General features: G+C 41.9%; 2 protein-coding genes and 1 long non-coding RNA gene across 14 annotated transcripts in view; all 3 read left to right on the top strand.

Moving 5' to 3' along the window:
* MOB3C (MOB kinase activator 3C) overlaps positions 1–3,914 on the top strand; it is a 36,992-nt gene extending 33,078 nt beyond the window's left edge. For 4 of the 5 annotated variants that reach the window (XM_060276927.2, XM_088674097.1, XM_035123434.3 and 1 more), the window contains exon 4: positions 120–2,409. In XM_060276927.2, the coding sequence (XP_060132910.1) occupies positions 120–149 (30 nt within the window). In that variant the 3' untranslated portion in view covers positions 150–2,409. Of the gene's footprint in view, positions 1–119 lie in introns of all 5 variants that reach the window. The other variant, XM_035123433.3, reaches the window with a different exon arrangement.
* Positions 3,915–4,867: 953 nt separating this feature from the next.
* On the top strand, positions 4,868–5,614 carry LOC148685050 (uncharacterized). The gene is made up of 2 exons (XR_015951052.1): positions 4,868–5,351; positions 5,475–5,614. It is a non-coding gene; the product is annotated as an uncharacterized LOC148685050 (long non-coding RNA).
* Positions 5,615–7,884: 2,270 nt separating this feature from the next.
* The window catches only part of MKNK1 (MAPK interacting serine/threonine kinase 1), a 39,387-nt gene continuing 19,800 nt past the window's right edge, over positions 7,885–27,471 (top strand). For 2 of the 8 annotated variants that reach the window (XM_035122506.3, XM_088674095.1), the window contains exons 1-5: positions 10,511–10,729; positions 18,356–18,468; positions 19,541–19,637; positions 25,857–25,955; positions 26,897–26,994. In XM_035122506.3, the coding sequence (XP_034978397.3) occupies positions 25,859–25,955; positions 26,897–26,994 (195 nt within the window). In that variant the 5' untranslated portion in view covers positions 10,511–10,729; positions 18,356–18,468; positions 19,541–19,637; positions 25,857–25,858. Of the gene's footprint in view, positions 7,978–10,439; positions 10,730–11,165; positions 11,271–18,355; positions 18,469–19,540; positions 19,638–25,856; positions 25,956–26,896; positions 26,995–27,471 lie in introns of those variants that run through there. The other 6 variants (XM_035122514.3, XM_060276926.2, XM_035122508.3 and 3 more) reach the window with 5 other exon arrangements.

Genomic DNA, 27,471 nt, shown 5'->3' on the forward strand with positions numbered 1-27,471 from the left:
ACAACCCTATGAGGGTCCTTTGTACACCATGTTGAATCATACGGTTGTTTTCCTAAAGGTTTTGTGGACACAGACGTCTTCCAAGAAAAATTACATTTCTTTTCTTTTTCCCCTCACAGAAAGAAATGACAGAAAGGATTTGCCATTAAGATCATTCGGGCATCATTTGAACGGACAAGCTGTCCTCATGAGGGCCTCACACGGTGATCTGAACGACTACTGCTGGGAATATGAGGAACTTTGTGTTCCAGGGACTGAAACATTTGGAAATAGTGGACCCCAGTAGGGCCAGTAGATATACAGTATGGACCTAATAACAGTATGTTCCTGTCTCTTGTACTCTGCCCTAGTGGCTGGAGCTGTGTGTCATTTTGGTTTCATTTTGTCCTCCAGACCAGAGACCCACCTCCTCCTAAGTTGTTTCACACTTTTTTGAAGTGCAAAGGGGGAAATAACCTGAGAATTCCTCCACCGAGAACCGAAGAAAAATGATGAATTTATTCCACATAGAAGACTACGTTCATCCCCTTTAGTCTATCAAAGTGAAGAAGGTTCACAAGGAACATGCCCTGCCTTGTACCGCATTGGGGGGAAATGGTTCACTATCACCCTACCCTCCTCCATTATTATTTTTAATGAGCTACTGATTATTCCTCTCTCTATATGCTTTCGTCAGGAGAACCAGAGATGCTAGGAAGATACCAGACTACTGGGAATGCTGGATTGGAAGAACATCCCCCCCTCCCCAGTAAGATGTCATTCGTAGAAATTAATAGTACAGTGGAACCTCGGGTTATGTACCGTCCTCCTTACGAACGTTTCGGGTAACGAGCTCCGCTATCCTGGAAGTAGGTGTTCTGGGTAGCGAACTTTGCCCCGGGATGCGAGCGGAAGTCGTGCGCCAGCAAGAGGCTCCATTAGCGAAAGCGCGCCTCAGGATAAGAACGGTTTCGGGTTAAGAATGGACCTCCGGAACGAATTAAGTTTGTAAACGGAGGTACCACTGTAATAGAACTGGGTGGAATGAAACAACAATTTGCTTCAGTTTTTCCTTAGCTTTCAGAGCATCCACACAACAGCCCACATGTAAATATTTGCAGTCCAGTACATCAAAAACAGAGGGACGCAGGTGGCGCTGTGGTTAAACCACTGAGCCTAGGGCTTGCTGATCAGAAGGTCGGCGGTTCGAATCCCTGTGACGGGGTGAACTCCCGTTACTTGGTCCCAGCTCCTAGCAGTTCGAAAGCACATCAAAATGCAAGTAGATAAATAGGAACCGCTACAGTGGGAAGGTAAACGGCGTTTCCATGTGCTGCTCTGGTTCTCCAGAAGCGGCTTTGTCATGCTGGCCACATGACCTGGAAGCTATACGCCGGCTCCCTCGGCCAATAATGCGAGATGAGCGCGCAACCCCAGAGTCGGTCACAACTGGACCTAATGGTCAGGGGTCCCTTTACCTTTACCTTTTACATCAAAAACAGAAGGCAGGAGCATCCCAGTAGGGTGCCAGCAGAATACATATTTTCAGGTTGCACAAGTAAATGAGCCAATGTGTGTGCCAAGGGGGAAGCACAAGCCCTACAAAGACTGATACCAATCCCAGAAATGGGATCAGTGCCATAAAACAATCAACAGTTGCTAAAGAGAATTGAAGTTATGGAACATGCAGATCTTGTACTTTTGAGGAGCTTTGATGCATTTTTTTAAAACTATAGAAAATACTATAGAAAATACAGACTGCTTTAGAAGGAGTCAGATTAATGGTTCCTCTAGCCCAAGACTCCCTATCGACAGTTATTTATGATACTTTAGCTGCAACGCTAAACTCGCTTTCTAGAACACAGTGGGGATTATTTCTGAATAAGCATGTATAGAGCTACTGTATGCTATTTAACTGGAGGTGCCAAAAATTGAACCTGGGATTTTCCTACATTCAAAATGTGTGGTCTACCACTGAGCCATGAGTCTTCCTTCCCCATAAAACCCAGTGATCATTTCCCCATTGACTGCTACTCTCTTATGAGAAGGGAGGGAACAATATTTTTTCTTCACTTTCCTCCTTAAGTGACCTGAGCCACATGCATCAATGAGTTTTATTAGTCAAGATTTTATACTTTCTACAACAATATTTATATCTTGGGTTGTCCTACTTTTTCTGTCAGTGAAATTTAAATATTAAAATTGCACAGATTTTTTTTGAACTGACAGCACTTATTTGTGACATTAAAAATCCTGATGTTATATTTTCTCCAGGTAAGCAAGCAGAGAAAGAAAATCGTTACTTATTTATGTCATGAAAAACCTGTATCTTATATGTGTCTTTTCCCAATAAGAAAAGAAAAAGGGATGCAAGATAAAGACCAATGCATACCAGTACTACCACAATAATTTCTCCTAAGGAAAGAAAAACTGAAGTATTAGGCGTTCTTATTTGTAGTTCTTTGGTATTTTCCCTTCCTTTAAATTTTTTCAACAGCTTCACCACCCAAAGGTCATTGTCAACTTTTTTGTCGATCGCATTTCAGCCTTCGTTCTTTCATGAGAGCGTTGAGATGCTTAAAAATATTTGGGCCGAAACTGACATAACCCAATCGGCCTAGTGATAATGTGGTTTGAGTTATTTGTTGTGCAACCTTTCAACATGCTTTTGGCAGGCATGTTCTGAAGCAATCATAAATCTTCTGCTCTCTAGGGATTCGCTGATTCTCACTATGGATTCTTGATAAGCCACCCAAAATGGCAACATGGGTTTCTCTTGACGATGTCATTTCCCATGGACAGGGATGGTTAATCCTTTTCAGCCTGAAGGTGTTATTGGTATGAAGGCATTATTGGAAATCAGCCACTTCACCAAGGGCCACAAGGCAGTGGAGGGTGTGCCAAACATATCTTACGTGTGTGCGCATTTGCCCTCACCACATATACAGAACATATTTAGACCACAGAGACATAAACTCACCATGCACCATTCACTTTCTCTTTCAAATGCTGAGAAAGTGTTTCAGAAAGACAGAGCTTACCGCCACCACAAACTGCAGCATTGTGGTGAGGAGGGGGACACTATCTTTTTCACTACAGCAAGAAGTGAGGTGCTTTCCAACAGTGCCTCTTCCTGACCTTTCAAAGGCACCTCTTCTTATTATTCTTGCATGCCTACGGTAGTATATGGTTGCTCAGGAAACAGGAAGGACCACTCCTTTGGAAGATACCCACTTGGCTGGGGCATTAGTGGGCAATTGGAGGTTGCTTGGCAGGTCTGAGCCAGCCTATAGGCTGTGGGCTTGCCACACCTGTTGAAATCTGAGTTGATCAGTGGTTTGTTTCAAGCATGGAAATGGTGAATACAGAGTTTGTTGCAACACGTACACAACCCACCAACTCTTCTCCCAATTAACAGATACTTATTACAGGAAGAGAATCACTCTCACTTGCTTGCTCTTTCTCTAGCAAGGTCACAAAAGAAATATGAAATGAAACGGAAAAAGCTCCTCAAAGTAGAAAACACTCCATGTTGCTTCTCTGACCTTCAGAGAAACAGCTCTGAGCATTCTCAGAACTAACACATGCTTCTGATGGGCTGATGCTACTACAGTGGACTGTTTTTGAAACAGTCCCGACTCTTCCCATACCTGCTATAGTAGCTGTGCTGGACAGGCCTCCTAAGAACAGCTAGAGTAAGAGTTTTCCTACTGAGCTTGACTTTCTGGCAGCCCAGCCAGTCATATGGGTTTTTCTGCTTAGAGACATGTGGAAGGAACCTCTCTGTCATAATATACTTTGGATTTAGGATTGGCTGTCAAGAGAGCTGATTGACCAGAGAACAGTAGATTTGACAGAAATGTTTGCAGAACTTCTCTGAGCTCAAATAGAATTATAAAATGTGTTGTGGCACAATAAATAGTGTGTAGCTTTGAGATTTTGTGGGGGATTAAAAAAAACAACATTTATTGTCATTCTTCTTGGGAAGACTATGCCCTAGTGGACCAGCCTCCACTGCTTCTATCTGCCCTGTTGTTTCTTGTGGAATGCTGTGGTTTGATGTGTTTTCCCTAAAAACACCTTCAATCCAAGTTAGGGAAAAGAATGACCTAACTGCATTTTAAGCCAGCAATGTGTAGACAACAACAGTGTCATGTGGGTGTGTTTTACAGAATCCTGACTTTAACCGTTAGTGTTTTATGACCTAGTTACAGCAATCCAAAGGTATTCACATTGGATGAACTAAACCTGGGTGTTGCTGTAGGAGGACAATTCTGATTCATTATAAACAAGATAGATTACCTGACTTCCTGGTTTTTCCAGCTCTTATCATTCCGTAAGTCTGTTTATCAATGTCAGTGGGAGAAAAGCGAAATGCTTTTTTTTTTGGAAAACGTACCATACTTTCCCTTGGTACAGACATGTTTCAACATAATTGACTCAGTCCTTAACTCAAAATGTGTCATCCTAAATTGCATTGGACGTCTATGGTTATATTGAGTGGGAACCATTTTCTCCTCTTCATGTTCTGTGCCCTCCCACTGAGACTTTGTTTATGAGGCTTGGATGCTGATACGATCATTTTTCTTGCACCATTTATCAGCAACTACAGATAATACAGTGTTATTAATTTCTGTGTGTATGAAGTGCTTTGATGCAAAGGGGAAAGCTGACATGTAGATTTGAAGCAAGGAAGCTTCTATCTGAGCAACTGGAAAAGTTCTGACTTGATTTGTAGGTCTCCATGGAAACATCTTCCACACACCCTGACCACAACTACAATTCCCATTATCTCTGACACTTGAGTATGCTGTCTGGGATTGATGGGAGTCAGACCCCCAACAACATCTGGTAGCATGAATAGAAGATAAAAAGAATCTGCTTGTAGATTGCTGGAAGATTTGAAGTAGATGAGCAAGGGATCTGGACTCTCAGTGGTCTAGTAACAGCAGGAACAAAAGACACTTTATCCTGCAATGTAGGCTGTTAAACTCTCCTATCTATAGCAACTCAGATGTAGGACGTTCCAGTGTTTGTCTCATGAAAGTAATTGGCTATAGCTGCTACACTGCCATTTTCCAGGTGACCCCACTCCCTATTTTGTGATGGGTAACTCGCCCATTTGTAGACTTTGTGGTTCTGGGGAAAAACCAAAGTAGTTTCCCCAAAGTCTGAAATCTGCCCACACCTAGCCTATATGATTCCTTGAGTCTCTCTCATTCTGTGATACCAGCAGAACTTATTTGGGACTACAGTCATACCTCGGTTTAAGTACGCCTCGATTTGAGTATTTTCAGTGTAAGTACTCTGCGGACCTGTCTGGAATGGATTAATCCACTTTCCATTACTTTCAATGGGAAAGTTTGCTTCAGGTTAAGTACGCTTCAGGTACACTCATACCTCGGGTTAAGTACGCTTCAGTTTAAGTACTCCACGGACCGTCTGGAACAGATTAATCCACTTTCCATTACTTTCAATGGGAAAGTTCACTTCAGGTTAAGTACACTTCAGGTTAAGTACAGACTTCCGGAACCAATTGTGTTTGTAAACCGAGGTACCACTGTACACATTATATAACCATATACATAACCATATATTTCTACTTTTGTCCCAATAAATTCCTGTGTCTTAGAAACGTTTTTCTGTACCTTGTCTTCTAAAGCTCTGAATGGTTCCTCCTTCTGAATTTTCTTATCTAAGTGCATGTCAATCCATTCATAACGCTAGGTAAGAGTCTGGGAGTGAGTGCATTCTGTTGTTTGCAGGATGTGCTTACACAATAGACCCTGCTTCACATTTCTTTGTGCTTCTACTCCCGCTTCAGCACCATCCACTTCCTGCTTAACTTCCTCCCTTCTGCCTTTAACCAGGTCACCTTAGCAGGACCTTTTGTCCACCCCCTTCTTCAAATAAAAAAGGGCATTTGCCACTTTCTTTGTGGTGGAGTCAGTTGGAAATGTTTTAGGAAGAAATGCACTATTGCAGGTTGGGGAGCTCTATGCTGAGTGGGGAAAACACTGTTGCACAGGTCAAATCATGGCAGAACACTGCCTTAGAGTGCTTTCTGCTTAACTCTGCATATGAAGCTTTACGCTGGACCTTTCAAAAAACTTTCAATGGAAAAACTGGCCTGCGAGCGCTCCAGTTGGAGAACAGCCTTTACCAAAGGTGTCATGGGCTTTGAAGAAACTCGATCTCAGGACGCAAGGGAAAAACATGCTAAGAGGAAGGCACGCTTGGCAAATCCACACCGTGCTCAACTCCCGCCTGGATACCAATGTCCGCACTGTGGAAGGACGTGTGGATCCAGAATTGGCCTCCACAGTCACTTACGGACCCATTGTTAAAACCGTGTTTATGGAAGACAATCTTACTCGGCTACGAGTGATCGCCAAAGAACAAGAAGACCTGGATAGTAAAGAATAGTGTCAGTTTAAGTAGCCAAATTAAAACCTGGGCCACCAGATGCAAAAAATGTATGGAACTTAAGTAGCACTGCTTTGTGCCTGTAGTCTTTTGGATACACAACACAACAACTTGAGACTTGCAGAAGGTTCCTTTTAGGCTGCAGGTGACTGGTTGTGGGCGGCACTAAGCACTATTTCCGTATTACTACTTTTTCTAATGTGTTATATTAAGATAGCAATAAGGAAATGTTTTTAACATCAGAACTAGGCTACATTAATGCGGCAAAATATAAAATCAGTCTAAAGTTTCTTAATACTGTAAGGCATTCTTGGTATTGGCTTTTGAGCATTTGTGTGTACATGTACATGCGTGCGTCTGATAGTGGCTGTTTAAAATGGTTACACGGATGGCTTTTGGAAAATACTGCAGACCTTTTCAGAAAGATTGCCCAGGGCAAGTCCAGGAGGTAAAGAACAATCCTCAGAGAGGTCTGACTTGTTCTGATCTGGCTGGATAATGGTCACAATCCATAAAACTATGGCCCATTTTTGCCCATGGACGAGATACCTTAGAATGGGCAGGCATCCTCCTGCACAGCTATGCTGCTTCTACCTCCTCCGTACCATTAAGGGATTCCAGAGCAGATTTGAGGGGAGGGGAATGGGGAGAAAGGAAAATTGAACTCTTGTGCAATTTATGGGTTATAGCCAACTAAGTTCTATTCAGAATAGACCCGTTGAAATCAATGGACCTAAGTGAGTCCATGCCTTTTATTTCACTGTGCTTCTTTGAGTAGAGCTAATGTTGGATGCAACCTTATATCTTTTCTTGGCATTAGTTGCAATGAAACAAGAGGCACATTCTTGCTTCCTCCTTAGGTGAACACTCATGGTGGACTTCAAGTTTCCTTTGTAATATGAGGATTTAAGTCAATAGAGCTAGTGAGATCATAGCTGACCAAGGATAATAACCTAGGCTTGGATTTCATTCTCTCTCTTTTTTAAGTTCAAAAACCACACCCCACATTGCTTGGAAAGCCACTTTAGAATTGGTTACTGCCTTCAGCAAAGCCAGCTGTCTTTGTGTCAAATAAAGTAAGAACACATATAGTATCAAGCGATTTATTACACAGGATCTTGACACTTAGAGTCACAAGTCTGTCGATTACATTTCTTCCTCTTTAGTTCATAGCAGCTATTTCTGGAAGTGATCTGGTCACATACACCCTGCTGGAAGAGATGCTCTCTTTCCTTGGATCATGACAGGCTTTGGGTCATTTTCCAAGGGTGATACGTGTGTATATTTCAGAGAGTGAATTGAAAAAAAGGAATTCTACAGCAGTCAGAGGTTGTGTGACACTGCTAACAAAGTTGAAGACAGCGTACCAGTCTGATTTCTAGTCAAATTAGAGGGAGCTTATTTATAAACCTCTTACTCTTAACTGGAATCAAGTTACATCTGGCTAAATTGGATGGTTATTGATTTCCCAGGTGCTCTGGGAAAGCTGACACAATGAGTAAGCACTTGCTCCAGGTCCTTGGGATGTGATGCTTTTCCAGTGAAGATGTCCTTGTATATTATTTCACTACAGTAAGTTCAAAGTTCTTGTTATTAGGAGGAGATAAATGAGTAGACAATGCTCTGTGGTTACAGGGCTTGCCAAAAGAGAGGAACAGGTTATAACAAGATGCAATGCAGGATCCAGATTTGGAATCTTTGGTGTGGACTGTACTACTGAGAAGAAGGAAACATCTAGTGAATGTGAACTATTAGGCTTTCATACAAGCAGAATGAAGGAAAAGAAATTATTTTAGAAATGATAATTTCCAAAATGATAATTAATGATAATTAGTTGACTAATTAATGATAATTGGTTAACCATCAGCTGATGGTTAAGGATAATAGGTGTTTTTTAATAAAAAAACTATTGTAAAATAAGGTTAATTTTAAGGGATGGAATGTGAATTAGAAATAACTAGGGAAATAATGCAGCAACAAGAAGAACCTTAAAAAAGTATTTTTATTTATTTACTTGATGGGGGGGGCAGCTGCCTCCTATCCCCACCTGGCTACCCTCATATTTTGATGTTGTACTGATTCATTTTTCTTTTCTTGGACAGCATTTAGATGCACACAGGTTGTCCTCTAGGCATCAAGGTAAAAGTCAGTCGACTGGCACTTAGGGGTAGAGGTAGGGAAGGAGGGGAAGTTAACAGTTTGTCTCAAGGTCTCCCCTGCTGGAAGACAAGAGCATTTCAACTATCCTTGAGTAAAGGATGGCAAACTCTAGGATTGGAGTCTCGCTTTGAAAGAAAGTACAATAACATACCCACCCAAGTAAAGTCCTTCCAATAACAAAAGCTTGCAGTGTATATTCACTATTTACTCAGATCAAGGCTTAATCTGTTAGCATCCTGACCCCCCCCCACCCCCTTAAGTTGCAGTAGCACAGAGTGTTACATGACATTACATCCCACTCTGCTAGTTGTTAGTTGCCCATCGGAAAACAAAAATTGCTTATACTGTATGGAGACTTGGTTGAAGACAAAATTTCCTGAGGACAAAAACCAACAGTGAAAACTTCCATTTGCGTGATGGGCTGGTAGGCAGCTGGAATCCTGGAGCCCCTTGCTGATTATTATTTTTCTTCCTGGCTTGCAAATCTCTTAAGAAATCAATGTGTTATGCAATGTATCAACCTTGATTAAGTGAATCAAGAAGAGAAGAGAAAGTAAGCAGGAAGGTGAAGAAATTTTTATAATGCAAGCTGTCAGCAATATGAAAACTAAAGATTGCTGAGGGGCTTAAATGTATCACATATTGCTTTTTGGAGGGGGGAAAAGTAGCATGAGCATGGTATGATAAATTTTCAAGAGTTAGGTAGGTGTAAAAGTTTGTAGTCTTGACTCATACCTAGAATGGATGTCATTTCACATCTAGGATAATCACATTTTCAAAGGTAGGATCATAGAAATGTAGAGTTGGAAGGTACCACAAGGGTCACTGAGTTCAACTCCGGCCTGCAATGCAATGCAATGCAATGCAATGCAATGCAATGCAATGCAATGCAATGCAATGCAATGCAATGCAATGCAATGCAATGCAATGCAATGCAATACCTCACAGTCCCAACTTTTGCCTTGCTCTGTTCCCTTACTCTTTGCAATGGGTTTACCTTAATTAAGCTCATGGCTTGCTCAAGAGACAATTCATAGACCATTTGCACTGGCCTTCTTAGCCCCACCCTAGATACTCAAGTTCCCTGATTTAGGCGGTTTCTGGATTCTTCTGCATGGGTGTGATTTTTGTTATGACAAAACAAAACAAAACAAAACAAAACCCTTCCAGTAGCACCGTAGAGACCAACTAAGTTTGTCATTGGTATGAGCTTTCGTGTGCATGCACACTTCTTCAGATACACTGAAACAGAAGTCACCAGACCCTTATGTATAGTCAGAGGGTGGGCAGGGGTATTACTCAGAAGGGTGGTAGGAATGGGTGATAGGCTGATAGGAGTGGTAAACCTGTTGGTGACTGTTAACGACTGCAATTGGTCTTGCAGGAAAAAGCAAGGGGTGAGATGGCTAAAGATAGCTCTATCATGTATAATGAGATAAGAATCCAATGTCTTTATTCAGACCAGGTCTCTCCATGGTTTTAAGCTTGGTAATGAGTTGCAATTCAGCAACTTATTTTGCTATGACAGTTAAGCATAGCCTAGCTCTCCCATGACTTCACAGGCCAGAGTTTGAGCAGCAAGCGGGGATCCAGATTAGGATGCGTGGGATCTGTGCTTATGTATAACATCTTTTGGACTATGAGTAGTAGAGTAACCAACGGCCAAAGCAGCGTTTCTGGCATCCCCATTGCCATGGAGATGCCTCGCTTGCTCTCCCAACGCAACGCGGGCTTCCTATTGCGTCTGCCATCCAGAATCGAAAGAGAGAGAAAAAATACCCCGCACGATAAAAGAGGGAGCCAGCTCGTTTGGGAATGTTTTGCGCATGTGCACAGACTTATCCCCACCCGGCCTGCCCTTGCGCGCGTGCGCCGTTTCCTCCCGCGACCGGCAAGGCATTCCTTGGGCATGCGCTGGCCCGGCCTTTTAAAGTTTTTAACCCTTGAGGGGCGGGAGCTTGTAGGCGAGCTTCTCCGCGCTTTCTCGCTCGCCCTTCCTCCCCGTGGCTAAGCGAGAGGGCCGCGGCGTGGCAACCGCGGAGGTGGGCGGAGCGGGGAAGAGCTGGCTTCGGAGGAGCGGCCGGCGCCGGCGGAGGAAAGGCTGCTGTGGGGAAGCCCTGTCCCTCGGGGGGCCTCCCAGCTTCTTCTGAGCCCGAAGGGATGGGTGAGTTAAGAGCCGGGCGGGAAGGGAGCGCGGGGAGGAGGCTCGTTGTTAGTGGAGGAAAGGAGCTCTTCACATGCTCAGAGGCGTTCTGCAATGATGCTCCTGTGTCTTGGGGATTTCACCTGAGCTCTGCCAGAAAGTACTTTCTGGACCTCCTCGGGGATGAGCGTGGGAAACAGTGTGGGCGCAGGGATGGGGGCCGTCCATAGAGCAGAGGATTATTTTCTTTCTTTCTTTCTTTCTTTCTTTCTTTCTTTCTTTCTTTCTTTCTTTCTTTCTTTCTTTCTTTCTTTCTTTCTTTCTTTCTTTCTTTCTTTCTGGAATGGGGAAAGTGGGAGGGGAGGGGCCCTCCCTGATGAGGGGATACGTAAAGTGGCACAACAAATAGGAGGAGTAATTGGATAGAGTAGAGGTGCTCCTCCCCACCCTCCTTCTCACCATGTTGGTCTGGTGGTTAGCAGTGGTGGGTTACGCTCCAGCGCTCTGCACGCCCCCAGTTTCCTTCCGGAGTGGTAGAATGTACGACTTCCCCATATGAGTTGTAAGTTAATGCAGGAGCTGGAAGGTCTTTCGAACTCGAGGCATCAGGAAGACAAGTTTTTTCCAACTTGTCAAACTTACGATGAGATTTGAGATTTGGTTTTGTAGGTGGCTGTTACTGTGCCTGCGCTAAACTGAAGAATACTAGATAAGGTACAAGGAGATAAAAGAGTATCTATTTAGTGGACTAACACATTGAGCTGAGAGAGGATAAGAATATTTGCGTTTTTACAGAAACACTTTTCTAGCCGGCAGAGTCTGCTTTGTAGTGCACTTCTGGGAATTTGTCAAGGGTTGTATGTAAGCTTTGTTGCAGCCTAGGGTTGTATTTATGGTTGTGCGGGAGCAGTAGCCGTGCGCACAGGTATTGGGAGCACGAAGTAGTGGTTCCTTTGCCCTCAAAGTTTAGAATGTAAGAATTGCCTCACTGGATTACACCATGGTCCCTCTAGTTCTGCAATCTATTGCTTCTGAAATCTTGCCAGGAAAATGTGAAAGTAAGTGTTGGCCTTCCCTGTACATATTGCTACAGCTAGCAATAGGACAGTGATAGGGAACCTGCAGTACTCCAAATGTTGGACTACAATTCCCATCACCCCAGACCATTTACAATGCTGGTGGGGCTGGGGGAGTCCAACAACGTCTGGAGAGCCACATATTTTCCATCCTGTTCTCATAGGAGTTCACCTGCTCATTCCTCTTAACTCTATGAAAATTGGATTCTACAGATCTTCGGGTTTTGTTTTGTTCTTTGAGAAAAAGAGTCCTGTGGATATTAACTTCGAGTTCACACAACTTCTTTGCACAGTAATTAAGTGCCTTTGCTGGGGTTATAAATTGTTCCACCTTCTGAATAATGGTGATGCTGTACATTCCTATATTTACATTCAAATGCTATTTTATACTTCATATGCATGTATTTACTACTACTACTACTACTACTACTACTACTATTAATACCAGGCCCTCTGTGTATTTCTTAAAGAGAAAAATTTGCCTGACATGCAATAACATCTCATCCATTGCCTGAAAATAATGCATCAATTGATGTGGGCAAGGCCCTCCTTTTCTTGTCAATGAAACTACAGTAGATGTTCTTGGAGATAGTTCTGTATATGGTCCTGGAAATGGCATAGCTCATTGTAGTTGTGTGTTTGTTCTGCACTACACACAGGGCCGGATTTAGGTTTGATGAGGCCCTAAGCTACCAGGTAATGGCGCCCTTTCTATGTCCAGCTGTCCTTTGTCAACAAAAAAATTGCCACTGTTTTTTGTTGTTGAATATATGCTATATGGTAATTTATGGACCTAATGGGTACCTAAAGCCATTTGCACATAACAAAATATGTATTTTATCAAAGTAATTGATATAGAAATGAGCAAACTAGTGATATTTTAGGGAGCAGGCTAGCAGACGGGGCCCATTACTTACATCATAGGAGCCTACACAGCACATAACACTGTTGCTGTATGTACTGTAGGTTTTATTTTATTTGTTTTTTATCTTATATTTTGGAAATGTACATCCAGGTTTTTTTTCCTTTAATTTTTTTTGGGGCCCCCAAGAGAGTGGGGCCCTGGGCTATAGCTTGTTTAGCTTATACCTAAATCCAGCACTGACTACATGGCCAACTAATGTTGACAGATATCGTGGGATATTCTTATTTTCTAGGGTGCATCCTGGAATCCTCCTTACTTGGGGGCAATGCCTTTTCAAGTACTAAGCTCCATTGAACATAGTGGAGCTTACTTCAGAGTGAACATACACAGGATTATTGGTGTTGAAGGGCAAAGTACTGTATTTGTTTTTGTTTTTAAATTGTGTATCTGTTTGCTGCCTTGGACTCCTTTGGGGAGGAAGGGTGGGATATATAAATAAATAAATAAGGAAGAACCTCAAAGCATAGTTTTTTAAAAAACAGTCCTAATTAATTTTAGAAGGATTGTGTAGAAGAATTCTCCTACCCCAGGACTGGATTTTCTTATTTAGGCCTGGATTTTAATGGGTTAATGGAGACTCAAAGGTAGTATAATTTTAAAGGGCTGGGAGTGAAACATATGTTGTGGACATCTTAATGACTGACGTATAGGACCTTATCTTGTATAAATTTGGCTACCTCTATTTGCTTTGTAACAATAAACCAGTAATTTCTGATCTTATGATGCAACCCATCCAATATTTTAAGTCAGTTTTGATTGGGTTCTGATGAGATCCTGTCAGTGCCCCTCATGAGAGGTTATAACCCTTTGTAGCTTGGACATTTAAATCGGGTAGGTAGCAAGTGTTACTTTAAAATGGCAAGTGCCTGTGATTGTCACATAAAGAGATGGTGTACAGAACTCTGAGAATCTCACCAATATTATGCCTGTTTTACAGGTCAGGGATAATTTTGCTACTTTCAGTCTTTCCAGATGTGATAAACCACAATAATATTTTGGAACGGAAGAGCTTCCCTTGTTCTGTTGAGGTAAAATGTGAAGAGCCTCTGATTAACTCTTCATGTCCGTGAGCTGTTAATTAATTAATTAAATGTGTATCCCACCCTTCCTCCCAAAGGGAGCTAGATTTCTTGATACATTCATGTCCAATACTGTAATGTATTTACCAGTACTGTATATTTAAAAATTTCTATGATACGGCTTTAGGAGGAGGTTTTGTCTTAAACATGCCACTGACTATTTCATCTTTCTAGAAATGAGGTCTCCAAAGCTGGAAGAATCCTAACATATTGTGGAGGTTTAGAAACTGGTTCCTACCCAAACCTCTCCCCCCTCCACCCAAAGGGCTTCAAGTTGACATCTGCAGGGATGATTGTTCAGTGCTTCTATTCTGAGGACTGAATCTGTCTATACCAGGCATCCCCAAACTTCGGCCCTCCAGATGTTTTCGACTACAATTCCTATCTTCCCTGACCACTGGTCCTGTTAGCTAGGGATCATGGGAGTTGTAGGCCAAAACATGTGGAGGGCCGCAGTATGGGGATGCCTGGTCTATAACATGCTTTAAAATCCACCCATGTTGGAAAATCCACTAATAATTCTTTTAAAAAAATCTTTTTATTCTAGATTCCATAGGCAGATGCAATGGCTAAAAGGCAGCCCATAAATATAATTAATAACTGGCAGGACAGTCCAAACTCTGGATAGGCAGCAACAGAGGCAGTTCTGCATTTGCAGCCCTATTGCTCGTGCTGCCAAAAGGCAGTGGCGGCAGGCAAATCACTGCAGAATGACTGCAGTGGAACTGGGTTCAGATCCAGAAGATCCTGGCTCAGCTCTTTTCCCTCCCTGCTCCCAGAATGTCCTGGTTTGAGGGTTCTTGCAGGCTAGCACCAGTGGGGTATTCGGATAGTGGTCCTTCCATCTGCCTGTTTGGTGGACAGAATGGGGAACATTCACCCAGTCCAAACCCTTTTCCCCTGCCCTCTAGCCCAGTGCAAAAGGCATTTGGATTGCAGCACAATGCAGCCTGTGGCTTTGCTCCAGCATTTCTACATTTAGAAAGTTGTTCCTAATACCCTGCCTAAATCTTTGGATGCGGTTTGAGCACATTCTTCCTTGTCATCTGTTTTAGCCAATATAAACAATTCCCACGCTTCTCAAGGCAAAAATGCTTCCGAAGACTCTTGGTTGTATTTTCTCAATACTTAGCTCTTTTGGTATTTCTTTGCATGTCTTAATTTTTCATGTTTGTTATTCTTACATCCAGCTGCTTCATATCTTTAAGCATGTTGACCAGAACTGAAAGCACTCCTCTTGCCGCTGCCTTGCCAATGCAAAATAAATTCCAGCGTCATACATAGTACCGTATCATTGCAATCCAACATGGCATTGCCATTCTTTGCAGTGGCACTACATTGCTGAGTCATATTTAACTTGTCATTAGCTACAATTCTCAATTGAAACTTACACCATCTTAGTGCTACACTGTGAATCAACACCACACATTTAAAGCAGTATCCTGAGCAGCCATAGCTTCCCCTAAAGGATTCTGGGAACTGTAGTTTGTTAAGGTTGTTGTAAAGGTAAAGGTAAAGGGACCCCTGACCATTAGGTCCAGTCGTGACCGACTCTGAGGTTGCTGCGCTCATCTCGCATTATTGGCCGAGGGAGCCGGCGTATAGCTTCCAGGTCATGTGGCCAGCATGACAAAGCCGCTTATGGCAAACCAGAGCAGCACATGGAAACGCCGTTTACCTTCCCGCTGTAGCGGTTCCTATTTATCTACTTGCATTTTGACGTGCTTTCGAACTGCTAGGTTGGCAGGAGCTGGGACCAAGCAACAGGAGCTCACCCCGTCACAGGGATTCGAACCGCCGACCTTCTGATCGGCAAGCCCTAGGCTCAGTGGTTTAACCACAGCGCCACCTGGGTCCCCTTAAGGTTGTTGAGACTTCCCTATTTCACTCACCAAACTTGTTCCTAGGGTGATTTAACTGTCAATCTCTCTTTCCTGGGAATTGTAGGTCTGTTAGGGAAATGAGGCTTCCTAACACCTCACAGTACCAATAACAAGCTACAATTCTAAGGAATCATTGGGGGATCGCTTGACTGTTTAAAGGGGTATAATATTATTTTAATTGTGTGGATGGGACTTGTATCTCAATATCCAATCTGCTTATCTCTTCCATAGGCTTGGTAATTGGGGAATAATCCACAAAAACGCTTTTCAGATTGCCAGACAATCAAATACGTTGACCAAAATGCCTTGCAGCAGGGTAACTCTGAGCCTGAAGAGGCGTAGATAATCAGTGGCTGCATTTTAGATGCAAGTACTGGAAGTACTGGTTCCATTTTGCATTGTATGCAACACTCTGAGCAACTTAGAAAAGGTGAACTTGGCTGTTACTAGCTGAGTGAGAGAGTGACTCACAAATTGCAGGAGGAGTCCAATAGAGTTTCAGGGAAAACAAGCTTTGTTCTTCTCAGAAGTTAGGGAGGTTTTATTGGGTAGTGTAGAGCACTTTCTTACTCTGCACCCAACCTATCATTTTTATTTCCTCCCTCCTTGCTTGCTCCCTCTCCAGCTGGGGAGAGAGAGAGAAAGAGATGAAGGAAAGAAGGAAGCAAATCCTCACAGGCCTTCTTTTTGGTCCTTCGTTTCAAAGAGTGGACCTTTCAGAGTCATTCTCCTCCTAACCTTCCACAGGATATTTGGAGAGCACTTGGGAGTTTGCTGGGAGGAGGAGGAGAAAAATCCATTTGCACAACATTGGATCTTGCCCAATATAACTTTTATAAAAACTTCACTCTTAAATCTCAAAGGACAAAGCTGTCAACAATTATAAAATAATAACCACAGATTAAAAGTTATATATAAAATTTTAATTTATTAGCTAAGACTGTATGGAAGCATATGCATTAAACAGATAGATTGCTTCTATTAAATAATAGTTGGTGACTCAGTCCAGTCACAGTTCTAGACTCCCTATATAGAAAGAAATATATTCATTCACTTTCACTGTTATCTCTCTGAGGCTTCTTATATCCACATTGCATTTGTTTTAGTACTAAGAATACAAAATTAAACCAGCTTGGGGTTTGTTTTTTTTGCAAATTTTGTTATATTGTTCTACTTTGTTCCTACTGACATGCTTCATTTTTCTTGTTTTGCTTTATTTCTGTTTATTTCTAGGAGCATGTTGTCAGTTTGTACTCCACCCTTACTGGGAGGATACATAGTAAATCTAAAATGAGGTTTATAAACTAAATACTGTAGCTCATTCCTTATGTTGAACACAAATCTCCAGGCAGTGTGAGGTTTTACAGTTGTAGACTCTGCCACTCTCTTTTTCTGGACCTCAAAGGTATATGTGGCGTGAGAGGCAGGCTAGGAACTTCTTTTTGTTAACTACATGGCAAATTCAGACTGTTGTTCTTGGACTAAACTTCCCTGGGAATTAGTCTCTTTGGTTTTCGGGACAATGTGTGCAAAGAAAAATGGTTCATGCTGGTGAATAAATCTTCAATCAGGGATTGTAGTGATTAAATATGATACATGAATGGTTGCTTGGAGGGTAGATGAGGAGGAAGAGAATGTGACATATATATAACAAGATATAATAAATTTAATGTCACACTGCCAAATAATTTGTTGGTTCTCTTGAGAAAAGAGATGCCTACAAATGCATATAATCAAAACATACTTTCCCTGGAAAATTTACATCTTTATATTAGGTAAGGAGATAAACCCCAAGTTTTTGAAATGATATTGGGAAGCTTATTCATAAGATCCTTTAATGTCTGAAATAACGGTTCTTGCTTGGGGAATTGTAAAATGTTGGTTCACATGCTATATACACTAAATGTAGGGGAGGAAAATAACTTTTTAAATCTGTTTAAGAAAGTTGTTGCATTTGACCTGTAGTATCACTCATCTTTGCTGTGTGTGCACTCTCCCATTAGAAATTTGAGACTGGGGGGAAATATGGTGTCCAGTTCTCAGTGACATCCGTCTCTTTATAAATATGAATAGTCTCATCTGTCTATCTTGAGCTATGTTTTCATCTTTTGCTGCTCCTAATGAAGCAATGCTTGAAGTCATCATCCATAGCTCAGTAGCAAAGAACATGCTTGGCATGCAGAGGATCCCAGGTTCATTGAAACTGCATTGCAAATATACTTGTTTATTAACAAACTAACCAAACTCATAGCACCAATGCAACAACGCAGTCTACCAGTTTGAAAAGCCATCCAAAGGACTGTGCTTTTTGAAGGCAGGCACCTTTTAAAAGTCTGTTTAATAAATAGGTGGGGCAGGGTAGATTGGGATCGGTGAGGATTAAAGCTCAGTCCCAAGTGTGCTGGTGATGGTTCCTCTGGACCTGTGCTCAGGAGACAAGAGGAACTTAAGGCCCTGGGATGCTCCTCCTTTTCTTCACCAATAGGGCAAGGGGCATACTGAAACAAGTGCTTACAAAATGGGGCAGAACTAAGCTGTGAGATTCTTACAGGCAAAAGTGCAAGTGGTTGTCTTTTTCTAGTAGTCTTGATTGTGCATTACATGCTGAGAACAACTGTGCTTTTTTAAAAACGTGCAGAAGAGTGCTTGAATTAGAATACACTCTTTGTTTGTTCCTTATCCAGGGGTCAGCTTTGGAATGATTGCCTTGTGTTTCTCTGTGTTTTGCGGAGACAGTGGAGTCACCACTTAGTCTGCTGAGATCTCTTTTGCCTGAGTGTACTCCCTGCACCAAGAGGTCTGCAAAATCAAAATCAGCATATATAAATTAAGCATGTGTGTGTAATTTGTGATATTTGGCACAATTCTTCCATTCTTACCATTTCACATAATGCATTACCCTTCTTCTTTTGGGGGTGGGCATCTGACTACTAGAAAATATAGTCAGCAGCTCTTGGTTTTTACCGAGCGCTGCAAACAGACTTCAGAACCATAACAACAGAAAGATTGCTCTTTTGATGAAAACTAAATTCTGTGGGCGCGCAAAACTGCATGGCATGCATACGTACATCCATTTCTGCATTCTGCTGTGAATGGGGAAGTGTGAGTTTTTTGTCTGCAGGAACCCACAGCTTGCTTGAGAATTGTACCGTAGTTGCAGTGCACAGTTGTTCATGAGAAGTACTCTGCTTTAGGGAATTGAGAAACAGAGAGAGAATGGAAAGGTTTACTTCTCAGAACATAAAATCTGCCCAGTCAAGATCAAATGGCATCATTTACTTTCTGTCCTTGGGAAACCCTGAGTGCTGCCCCATTAACATTATCCACCCCTTGCCCTTATATAATCTTCACCAAATGAAGAGTCTCTTCATTGGATTGCTAGGAGTTAGTGTTCCCAATTAATGCCCTCCTGGAAACATGCAGCTTTGGAAAATGTGCCTCTGGTGAACTAGTTTATTAAGAAGTTGAACTAGGACTAGGAGGTAGTAAATGTCTCCAGTTGCCCTATTTATTTTATTTATAGTGCCATGCAGAGTTTCATGTAGAAAAGCAGATACTTCTCTCCTAGGAATTTGGCTTAAGATATGCAATGAGGAAAACAAAGGGAAGGAGTGAGGAATATGCACAAATGCAAATGACTGGGCATCAAGAGAGAAGTGTTAATTCTGTCTTCTGAGTTTGCTTAGCTCGTATATGCATGTATTCTGCAGCTGCAAATAAGGGATAAGCTTTCTTTTGTATGTGTAAATGGGTAACCTCTGTTGTTGAGGGTTTGCCTTTTGTTATATCTCCCTGTACTGTATACTGCATAGTGTGGGTATTTTCTAGGCGCTAACCTGCAAAACTAAATAGGGTTTTGTTACTTTCAGTCACAAAGCCAACCTTCACTGAGCTCGCTTGTGGGTGAAACGTGTTGCCAGGCTACACCAACCATCTTTTCAGCGAAACCAATCCAGCATAAACCAGGTATCTTGCTTTGAATATTAAACTGCTGTGGTTACATTTATCCCTATGGTACACTTGTCCTTAAAATATTCAAAAGGACAAAATTATCCATGGTTGCCTACCGAGCAGATGGGTGGCAAGATACCCTTTGCTCTGACCATTGTAGACTTTTTAATCTATATGGGTAAATATAGGCTAGCCACGTATATACTGCTGACCATAGCTGCCAAGTTATCCCTTTTTTAAGGGATTTTCCCTTATGCTGAATAGGCTTCCTCGTGAGAAAAGGGGAAACTTGGCAGCTATGCTGCTGACCTACTTAACTGAGCATTAGCAGTTAAGCAATAATTCATAGAATATTGGAATTGTAGAGTTGGAAGGGACCCCAAGGGTCATCTAGTGCAACCCCCTGCAATGCAGGAATCCCAACTAAAGCATCCATGGCAGATGGCCATCTAACCTCTCCTTAAAAACCTCCAAGGAAGGAGAGTTCACCACCTCCTGAGGGAGTTCTTTCTTGTAACTCAATTCCTTCATCCAGGTTGTTTATTAAAAAAAAAACATTGAAAAACTGTGGGCCCAGGACAGAACCCAGCGGCACCCCACCCATCACTTATTTCCAGGAAGATGAGGAACCATTAATGAGCACTCCTTGGTTTCATTCAGTCAACCAGCTACAAATCCACCTAACAGTTACCTCATCCAACCAACATTTTACCAGTTTTTCTGCAAGAATATCATGGGGGGCTTTGAACTTCTTCACTGAATTTCCAGTTTTCCAATCCTTTGTTTTACTCCCTAAATATTGGTATCGTATTGGACAGTGCAGTCTAAATTGCTCATAGCCTTTTTTAGCCAGTTAATTAAATATCAATATTGCTAAACATTTTGACATTCTTAAATAAATCGTATCTGAAGAAGTGTGCATGCACACGAAAGCTCATACCAAAATAAAAACTTAGTTGGTCTTTAAGGTGCTACTGAAGGAATTTTTTTATTTTACTTCGATCCAGACCAACACGGCTACCTACCTGTAACCTTAAATAAATAGAACACTTTCCTGCAAATACATCATTTTAATACTTTAATACACCTGCTATTCATCATTGAGAACTGCTACCTTTAATATTTGTTTTCTTGTCAGATTATATACCAGAGCTAAATACAGTTTCAAAAATGAAAGCCTGAGACCCACTGCTGATAAGTGGAAGGCCCAGATTTAGTCGGCACATCAACGTTGATTTCAGTGCACACTGTCACTAGTGGCACTGGAACCCATGGTCGTTGTACCATGAATGGACAGAAATCTGCTCGCTTTCAATAAGAACTAGAAGAGAGAAATCTTGAAGTTTGTCAAATTTGGCTGCAAGAGGCTAGCAGGGCTTCAAAGTCTCTTCTTTCTAATGTTTCCAAAATTAGAAGCCTCTTTCTTCTCTTTTCTACTCCAAAGTTCTTGTGATTTGTTCTAGTTGACCAAACAAAGCTGGCAGTTGTATTAAAACACATTTAGTTGAATGTGGGTGGCACTGTGGGACGCGGGTGGTGCTGTGGTCTAAACCACAGAGCCTGGGGCTTGCCCATCAGAAGGTTGGAGGTTTGAATCCCTGCGACGGGGTGAGCTCCCGTTATTTGATCCCAGCTCCTGCCAACCTAGCAGTTTGAAAGCACGTCAAAGTGCAAGTAGATAAATAGGTACCGCTCCGGTGGGAAGGTAAACGGTGTTTCCGTGCGCTGCTCTGGTTCACCAGAAGTGGCTTAGTCATGCTGGCCACATGACCCGGAAGCTGTCTGCAGACAAACGCCAGCTCCCTCAGTCTATAGAGCGAGATTGAGTGCGCAACCCCAGAGTCGTCCGCGACTGGACCTAACGGTCAGGGGTACCATTACCTTTACCTTAGTTGATCGTTACCCCAAACAAATGTTAAAACTGAAAATCTAAATGTCATTGACTATCAATAAATCTAGTTTGAAAACATAAAATGAAACAGATCATAGAACAATCTAGCTCACTTTTGTCTACACTGGCTAGCAGGGGCCCTCCTGGGTTCCTGGCAGATGTCTTTCCCAGCCCCCCCCCCCATGGAGATGACAGGGATTGAGCCTGGGACCTCCTGCAAAGGAAATAAGCTACAGCCCTCCCCTATCTCTGCATTTGTATCACAGAAGTTGTTTAGATTGAGCCAATGTCTCATAATTAGTCTTTTCGCAAAGCTGAACTTCCATCATTTCTCTTTTTATTTTTAAATATACATTTGTATGCTTTACAAACAGAAAAATCACCAACACAGTTCCAATGCGGTCAATGATCTAGTATAGAGTATTTCCACTGCATCTTCTTTTCTGCACATAAATTTGATACATCTAATAGATGGCAGTATTATAAAACAGACTAATAAATCAGTAACAGCGATCACTCAGTTTTATTAGTGTTGACATTTATAATCCTTAATTATTTAAATTGCTTAACTTACCCTAGCAAAGTAGATTGATTTGTTGAGTCCTGATACTTTATTACTCCCATATTGAACGAAAAGCCTCGGCTTCTCTAGAAAAACATTTCCAAATTGTCTGCCCTGTGTACCTCTAATTAAGTTTGTCAGCTTTTCCATGCATGTGAAGTCCTAAACCTTTGTTAACCAGACATCTAAAGAGGGACAATTAGTATTTCCCCCCAATTTTGGCAAATTGTCATCCTTGCTGCAGTTAACCGATGAACCGTCATTTCCATACCTTCCTTCTGTACAATATATTTAAGATAGCCGAGCTGTGTTGCTTACCCCAGGATGCTGTTTATTAATGCCAACACTTAAGTTTTTGTGCAAGTCCACAGAATATGAGATATGTTAGCATGTCTTACAAATATAAACTCTTCTCAAGGTTAATTAAGAAGGTGATTTGTTGTGAGACACTCTTGACAATCTTGGGCATTGGAAGATTTGATCATGAAAAGTAGATGAGTGGGATCGCTTTTAACTGTAATTGTTTTACTCAAGTGGACTTTAAACCAGCCTTCCCCAAGCGGGTGCCTTCCAGGTGTTTTCGACTACAACTCCCATCAGTTCCAGGGATCCTGGCCAATGGACATGACTGATGGGACTTGTAGCCCTTACATATGAAGGGCACCAGCATGAAGAAAGCTGTCCTAGAGCATGAGGAGTGTTTGTTTTTCAGGTGCCATGGGGCTCCTTATTTTTGCTGCAGCAGACTACACCCTTTATAAAACAGTGAACTGATTGGCTAAGAGGACTTTCAGAGGTCATTTGTATGCACATGCACGCATACAAAATGACATTAAAATGAGCAATGTGTGTTTCATTCTTGCAAAGAAAGTATCCTTAGAAAGCCTGAGGTCATGCAAGGATATGCCATGCATTTCTGATTGCATACCTCAGGCAGAATAAACTGCCAAACTAACACCTCTTGTATGCCTGCCTGAACACAAGTTGGAGATATCAACAAGCCAAGTTATTTTCTGGTGTGAAAGAAAACTCTTTAACCTCTGGTGTGTCAGACATAGAAGAAACTGATAGAAGTCTGGCTTGAGAAGTTAACCAGCGAATAGGTAGCATATGCTGGCTGACCCAGTGTTAAATAGACAAAACAAATCGTTTATTTGTACTGTTGTGCAGGAAATCTTAAGTTATTTCCCCCCGGCTTGGATAAGGTCTTAATTTGCTACTGTTGACATAAGGATAAAACAATAACAAAAAAATGAACCATGATAATGTTTTCTGTTGAGTTGATGGATGACAATTCATCCATTAACAGTTGAGGGAATTGGGTAAGTTTAACCTGGTAAAGAGGAGACTTAGCAGAGATACGATGGCCATCCTTAAATATCTAAAGGATTGTCACATGAAGGATGGAGCAAGCTTGTTTTCTCCTGGCTTGGAGGCTAGGACCATAACCAATGGATTCAAGTTACAAGAAAGGAGGTTCTGGCAAAACATCAGGAGGAACTTTCTGACAGTAAGAGCCGTTCAACAGTGGAACAGACTCCCATAAGAAGTGGTGGACTCTCCTTCCTTGGGGGCTTTAAAGCGGAGGTTGGATGTCTGTCTGTCATGAACTGGCTGAGATTTCTGCACTGCGGCGGGTTGGATTAGAGGGCCCTCAGGATCCCTCCCAACTCTACAGTTCTGTGATTCTATTAATTTTATTTACATCAAAGGTAAAGGCAAGGGGACCCCTGACCAATAGGTCCAGTCACGGACGACTCTGGGGTTGTGGCACTCATCTCGTTTTATTGGCCGAGGGAGCCGGCGTACAGCTTTCGGGTCATGTGGCCAGCATGATTAAGCCACTTCTGGTGAACCAGAGCAGCACACAGAAATGCCGTTTACCTTCCCGCTGGAGCGGTACCTATTTATCTATTTGCACTTTGACGTGCTTTCGAACTGATAGGTTGGCAGGAGCAGGGACCGAATAAGGGGAGCTCACCCCGTCGCAGGGATTCGAACCGCCAACCGTCTAATCGGCAAGCCCTAGGCTCTGTGGTTTAACCCACAGTACCACATAGTTTGGTTCATTCCAGGAATGTACTCTCCCCTTCTGCAAATAGAAACCTTTAGACACTAGCATGGTTTCTACAACACAGTAGCATTGTAATCACAGATTCAGAGGCTATTAGTTGTTGTTTAGTCGTTTAGTCTCTTCGTGACCCCATGGACCAGAGCACGCCAGGCACTTTTGTCTTCCACTGCCTCCCGCAGTTTGGTCAGACTCATGTTTGTAGCTTCAAGAACACTGTCCAACCGTCTCGTCCTGTCGTCCCCTTCTCCTTGTGCCCTCCATCTTTCCCAACATCAGGGTCTTTTCCAGGGAGTCTTCTCATGAGGTGGTCAAAGTATTGGAGCCTCAGCTTCACAATCTCTCCTTTCAGTGAGCACTCAGGGCTCACTGAGTGATAAAAAAACTGAGGGATAAAAAAACTTGTTGTTTTTTAAAGGATAATATTGCAGCCCTGTAGAATAGATTTATTTGGAAGTCTTAGCAAAAGCAGCAGAGACGTCAGACTGATACTGTTGCTTCTAGTCTCTCTTCATTTCTGCCCATACATGATGGTGCATTTTCCTTGAGCATTTGTTGTTTGGAAGCATACAAATAATGCTTAATTATGCTACTCTGTTTTTCTACAAATAAATGAAGATTAAATAGTCTGCCAGTGTTTGTGAGGGTGATCGAAGATTATACTATGCTTAAATATATATTGGAAATATATTTATCTGTTACAGTTCATAGGCTATAAAAGGAGAAATCTTTGCAGGAACAAATTGTCCCCAAAGTACACTCGGTCAAATACAGGTGTTCATACTAATAACTCCATTGCTGTCACTTGAGGCACAGGTGGCCTTGGTGGCATGGAGTGCCTTCCATCAGCTTATGCTGGTTACCTAACTATGGCCCTATATGTAGAGGGATAACTTGGCTGCAGTTATCTATGCTCTGGAACCGCAAGGTTGAATCATTGCAATGCACTTTACATGGGGCTGTTGGAAAGCTGTTTCGAGGCTTCAATTAGTGCAGCATGTGGTTGCCTCACTGTTGACAGGATCAAGATGAACAGATTCTTTCCCACCAGTTCTGTTCCAACCACTTATACATTTCTGAACCCAAGTCACAGTGGTCGGTTCTGCTCACAAGAACTCTGGATTCAGCCCAAGGTGTTTAAACCAAGAAAAGGCCAGGGCACTACAGTAAGGTGTGATATGGCCTAGTATAGTGATTTCTTGTTAGTAGATTTGGCCTGAATTCTGCTGCCTCCTTGCCTTGTTAATACCCTGTAACATTCTTCTCTCTACCCTTATTGTTTTGTTCCAAGCATAACAAAGATGGTTCTACTTTAGTTTTGAAAATTGAAATGGTGAAGAAATAATACTGCTCCTATTAAGAACAGACGAGCAACCTGCAGTTTGGAGACCCTGCAACTGGGCACTCTTAAAACAGCATTGGTGGTTCTGCTGAGCCAGCCTGGTACATAATCTAATTGCCATAGTAGAAAAAGACAGTGCTGCTTTTCAGAGTAGATTCTCTGTAACTACTTCTTAGCTTTTCTTTGCTTTTTATGATTTGGAAAACAGCATTGTTCCTTTGGTGTAACGAAAAATTGCTGGGTTTTAAAGACTCAAACACAGAATGATTTTTTAAAAAATCTGAAGACTGGAATATTTAAGAGCACAATGACATATTATCTCCCTCCACATATACATACGTTAACTCTAACTTTCTTCTGCTATGTAGAGATGGTCATTAGCCAGCCTGTTCCCATATCAGACAATGGGAAAAGAAAAAAGAAAAAAAGAACGAGAGCTACAGACCATTTCCCTGGAAGGTTTGAAGGTCGGTCCCATGTGCTGCATTCCTTTTGTTTCCTCCTGATCTTTCACAGTAGTTAAGCAGTTGCTGCAGAGTTGCTGTTTGCTTCATAGCAAAAACTCTGCTTGAGCCACTGCATTTCTATAGCCCCTTTTGTGGGGGGCTGCATTATGCTCTTGTGGTTTTGTTGTGTCGCTTCCCTCTTTACGCTTTGCTTTCTTTGAAAGGCAGCAACCTGTTGAAATTAACTGTGATTGTATAGTTTCATTTCATGGGGAGTAGTCTTTCTTCTGGTGTCATAGGATTATTTCAAAACAATTTTGTGAGAAGGAACAGTTATCACTTGAGCCTGCAGTCCTATGAACATGTGTATGAGAGAGAGTATGTTCCCTTGGGTTCTACAGGGCTTATTTCTGTATAAATGTGCATTGGATTAGGCTGCACTGAGCATGTTGAATTCATTGAGGCTTAATGGGCACTCTAGATTGTGTCCCATCTGTTAAACACCTTCATTTACGGAGTTATTTTCTTGGTGCAGGATGTTCTCACTGTAGCTACTGTAAGATGTTATCACAAAACTACCCTAATGAGTCAAATTCCCCCTGGAGACACCCTGCTCCCCGTTTCAAAGCAATCTTGAAATATCTTGGCTTATATTAGTTAACTTATCTTATCTCTATCTTATATCTGATTCTGTTTCTTTTATAAGATAGAAAAACAGCCTTCCTGGGAATAGTCTAATATTTTTATGGTAAGAAGGTCTCAACTTCACTCCTTTGCTTTTGTCTAACTGAGAACAGATTGATCATAAAACTAAAGCTGCTGTTTCATCTCAGTTAATTAGCAAGGGAGCACCTGTTCTTGCTTTGTTATCAGGGGTAGTTGTTATCAGCTCAGTTGTTTATACATGCAGTTCATAAAATGTTTTCTAATAATGATTTCTGTATACCGGAATTCTTTGGCAGATCTGTACAAACTCACTGCAGAGTTACTTGGTGAAGGATCATATGCCAAGGTTCAGGGAGCGGTTAGCTTGCAAAATGGGAAAGAATATGCAGTTAAGGTAAGTAAAGTACTCCAATATTATTTTCATTCATTAAGGTCTTCGCTGCCTGAAAATGTTCTTCACAGATGCTGCTGTACTAATGTATTCTGTCATAAATCATTGATATTGCTAACATCATGGAATTTAGTTCTTAGATTTCTGATTCTTCAAACCATAGTGTCACAGAGGAGGCGTTGCGACTAGAGTAACGACTCTCCAAACCGTTGCCTTTTCATGCTTTTATTGTGTGCAGGCTATTTACACATAGTATGGGGGATTGTGAATGAGTCCTGTCCTTGTGCAATACCTCTTCCTATTTTGCTTAATTTGTTTAGTTTAATGAGTATTGTCCTAGCTTGATCAAGCCATTGTTGCATAGGGTTGCCAGACTCAATAGTGGACAGGACTTCTGTGCCTTTAATTGCCCTGCTCTCTTTTGAGTCTGGAAACCTTAAAGAGAAACCAGCAGACCCTTTGCTTAAACAAAGGGTTTGC

The sequence above is a fragment of the Zootoca vivipara genome, chromosome 7, assembly GCF_965207765.1.
Source record: "Zootoca vivipara chromosome 7, rZooViv2.hap1.1, whole genome shotgun sequence".
NCBI classification, from domain to species: domain Eukaryota; kingdom Metazoa; phylum Chordata; class Lepidosauria; order Squamata; family Lacertidae; genus Zootoca; species Zootoca vivipara.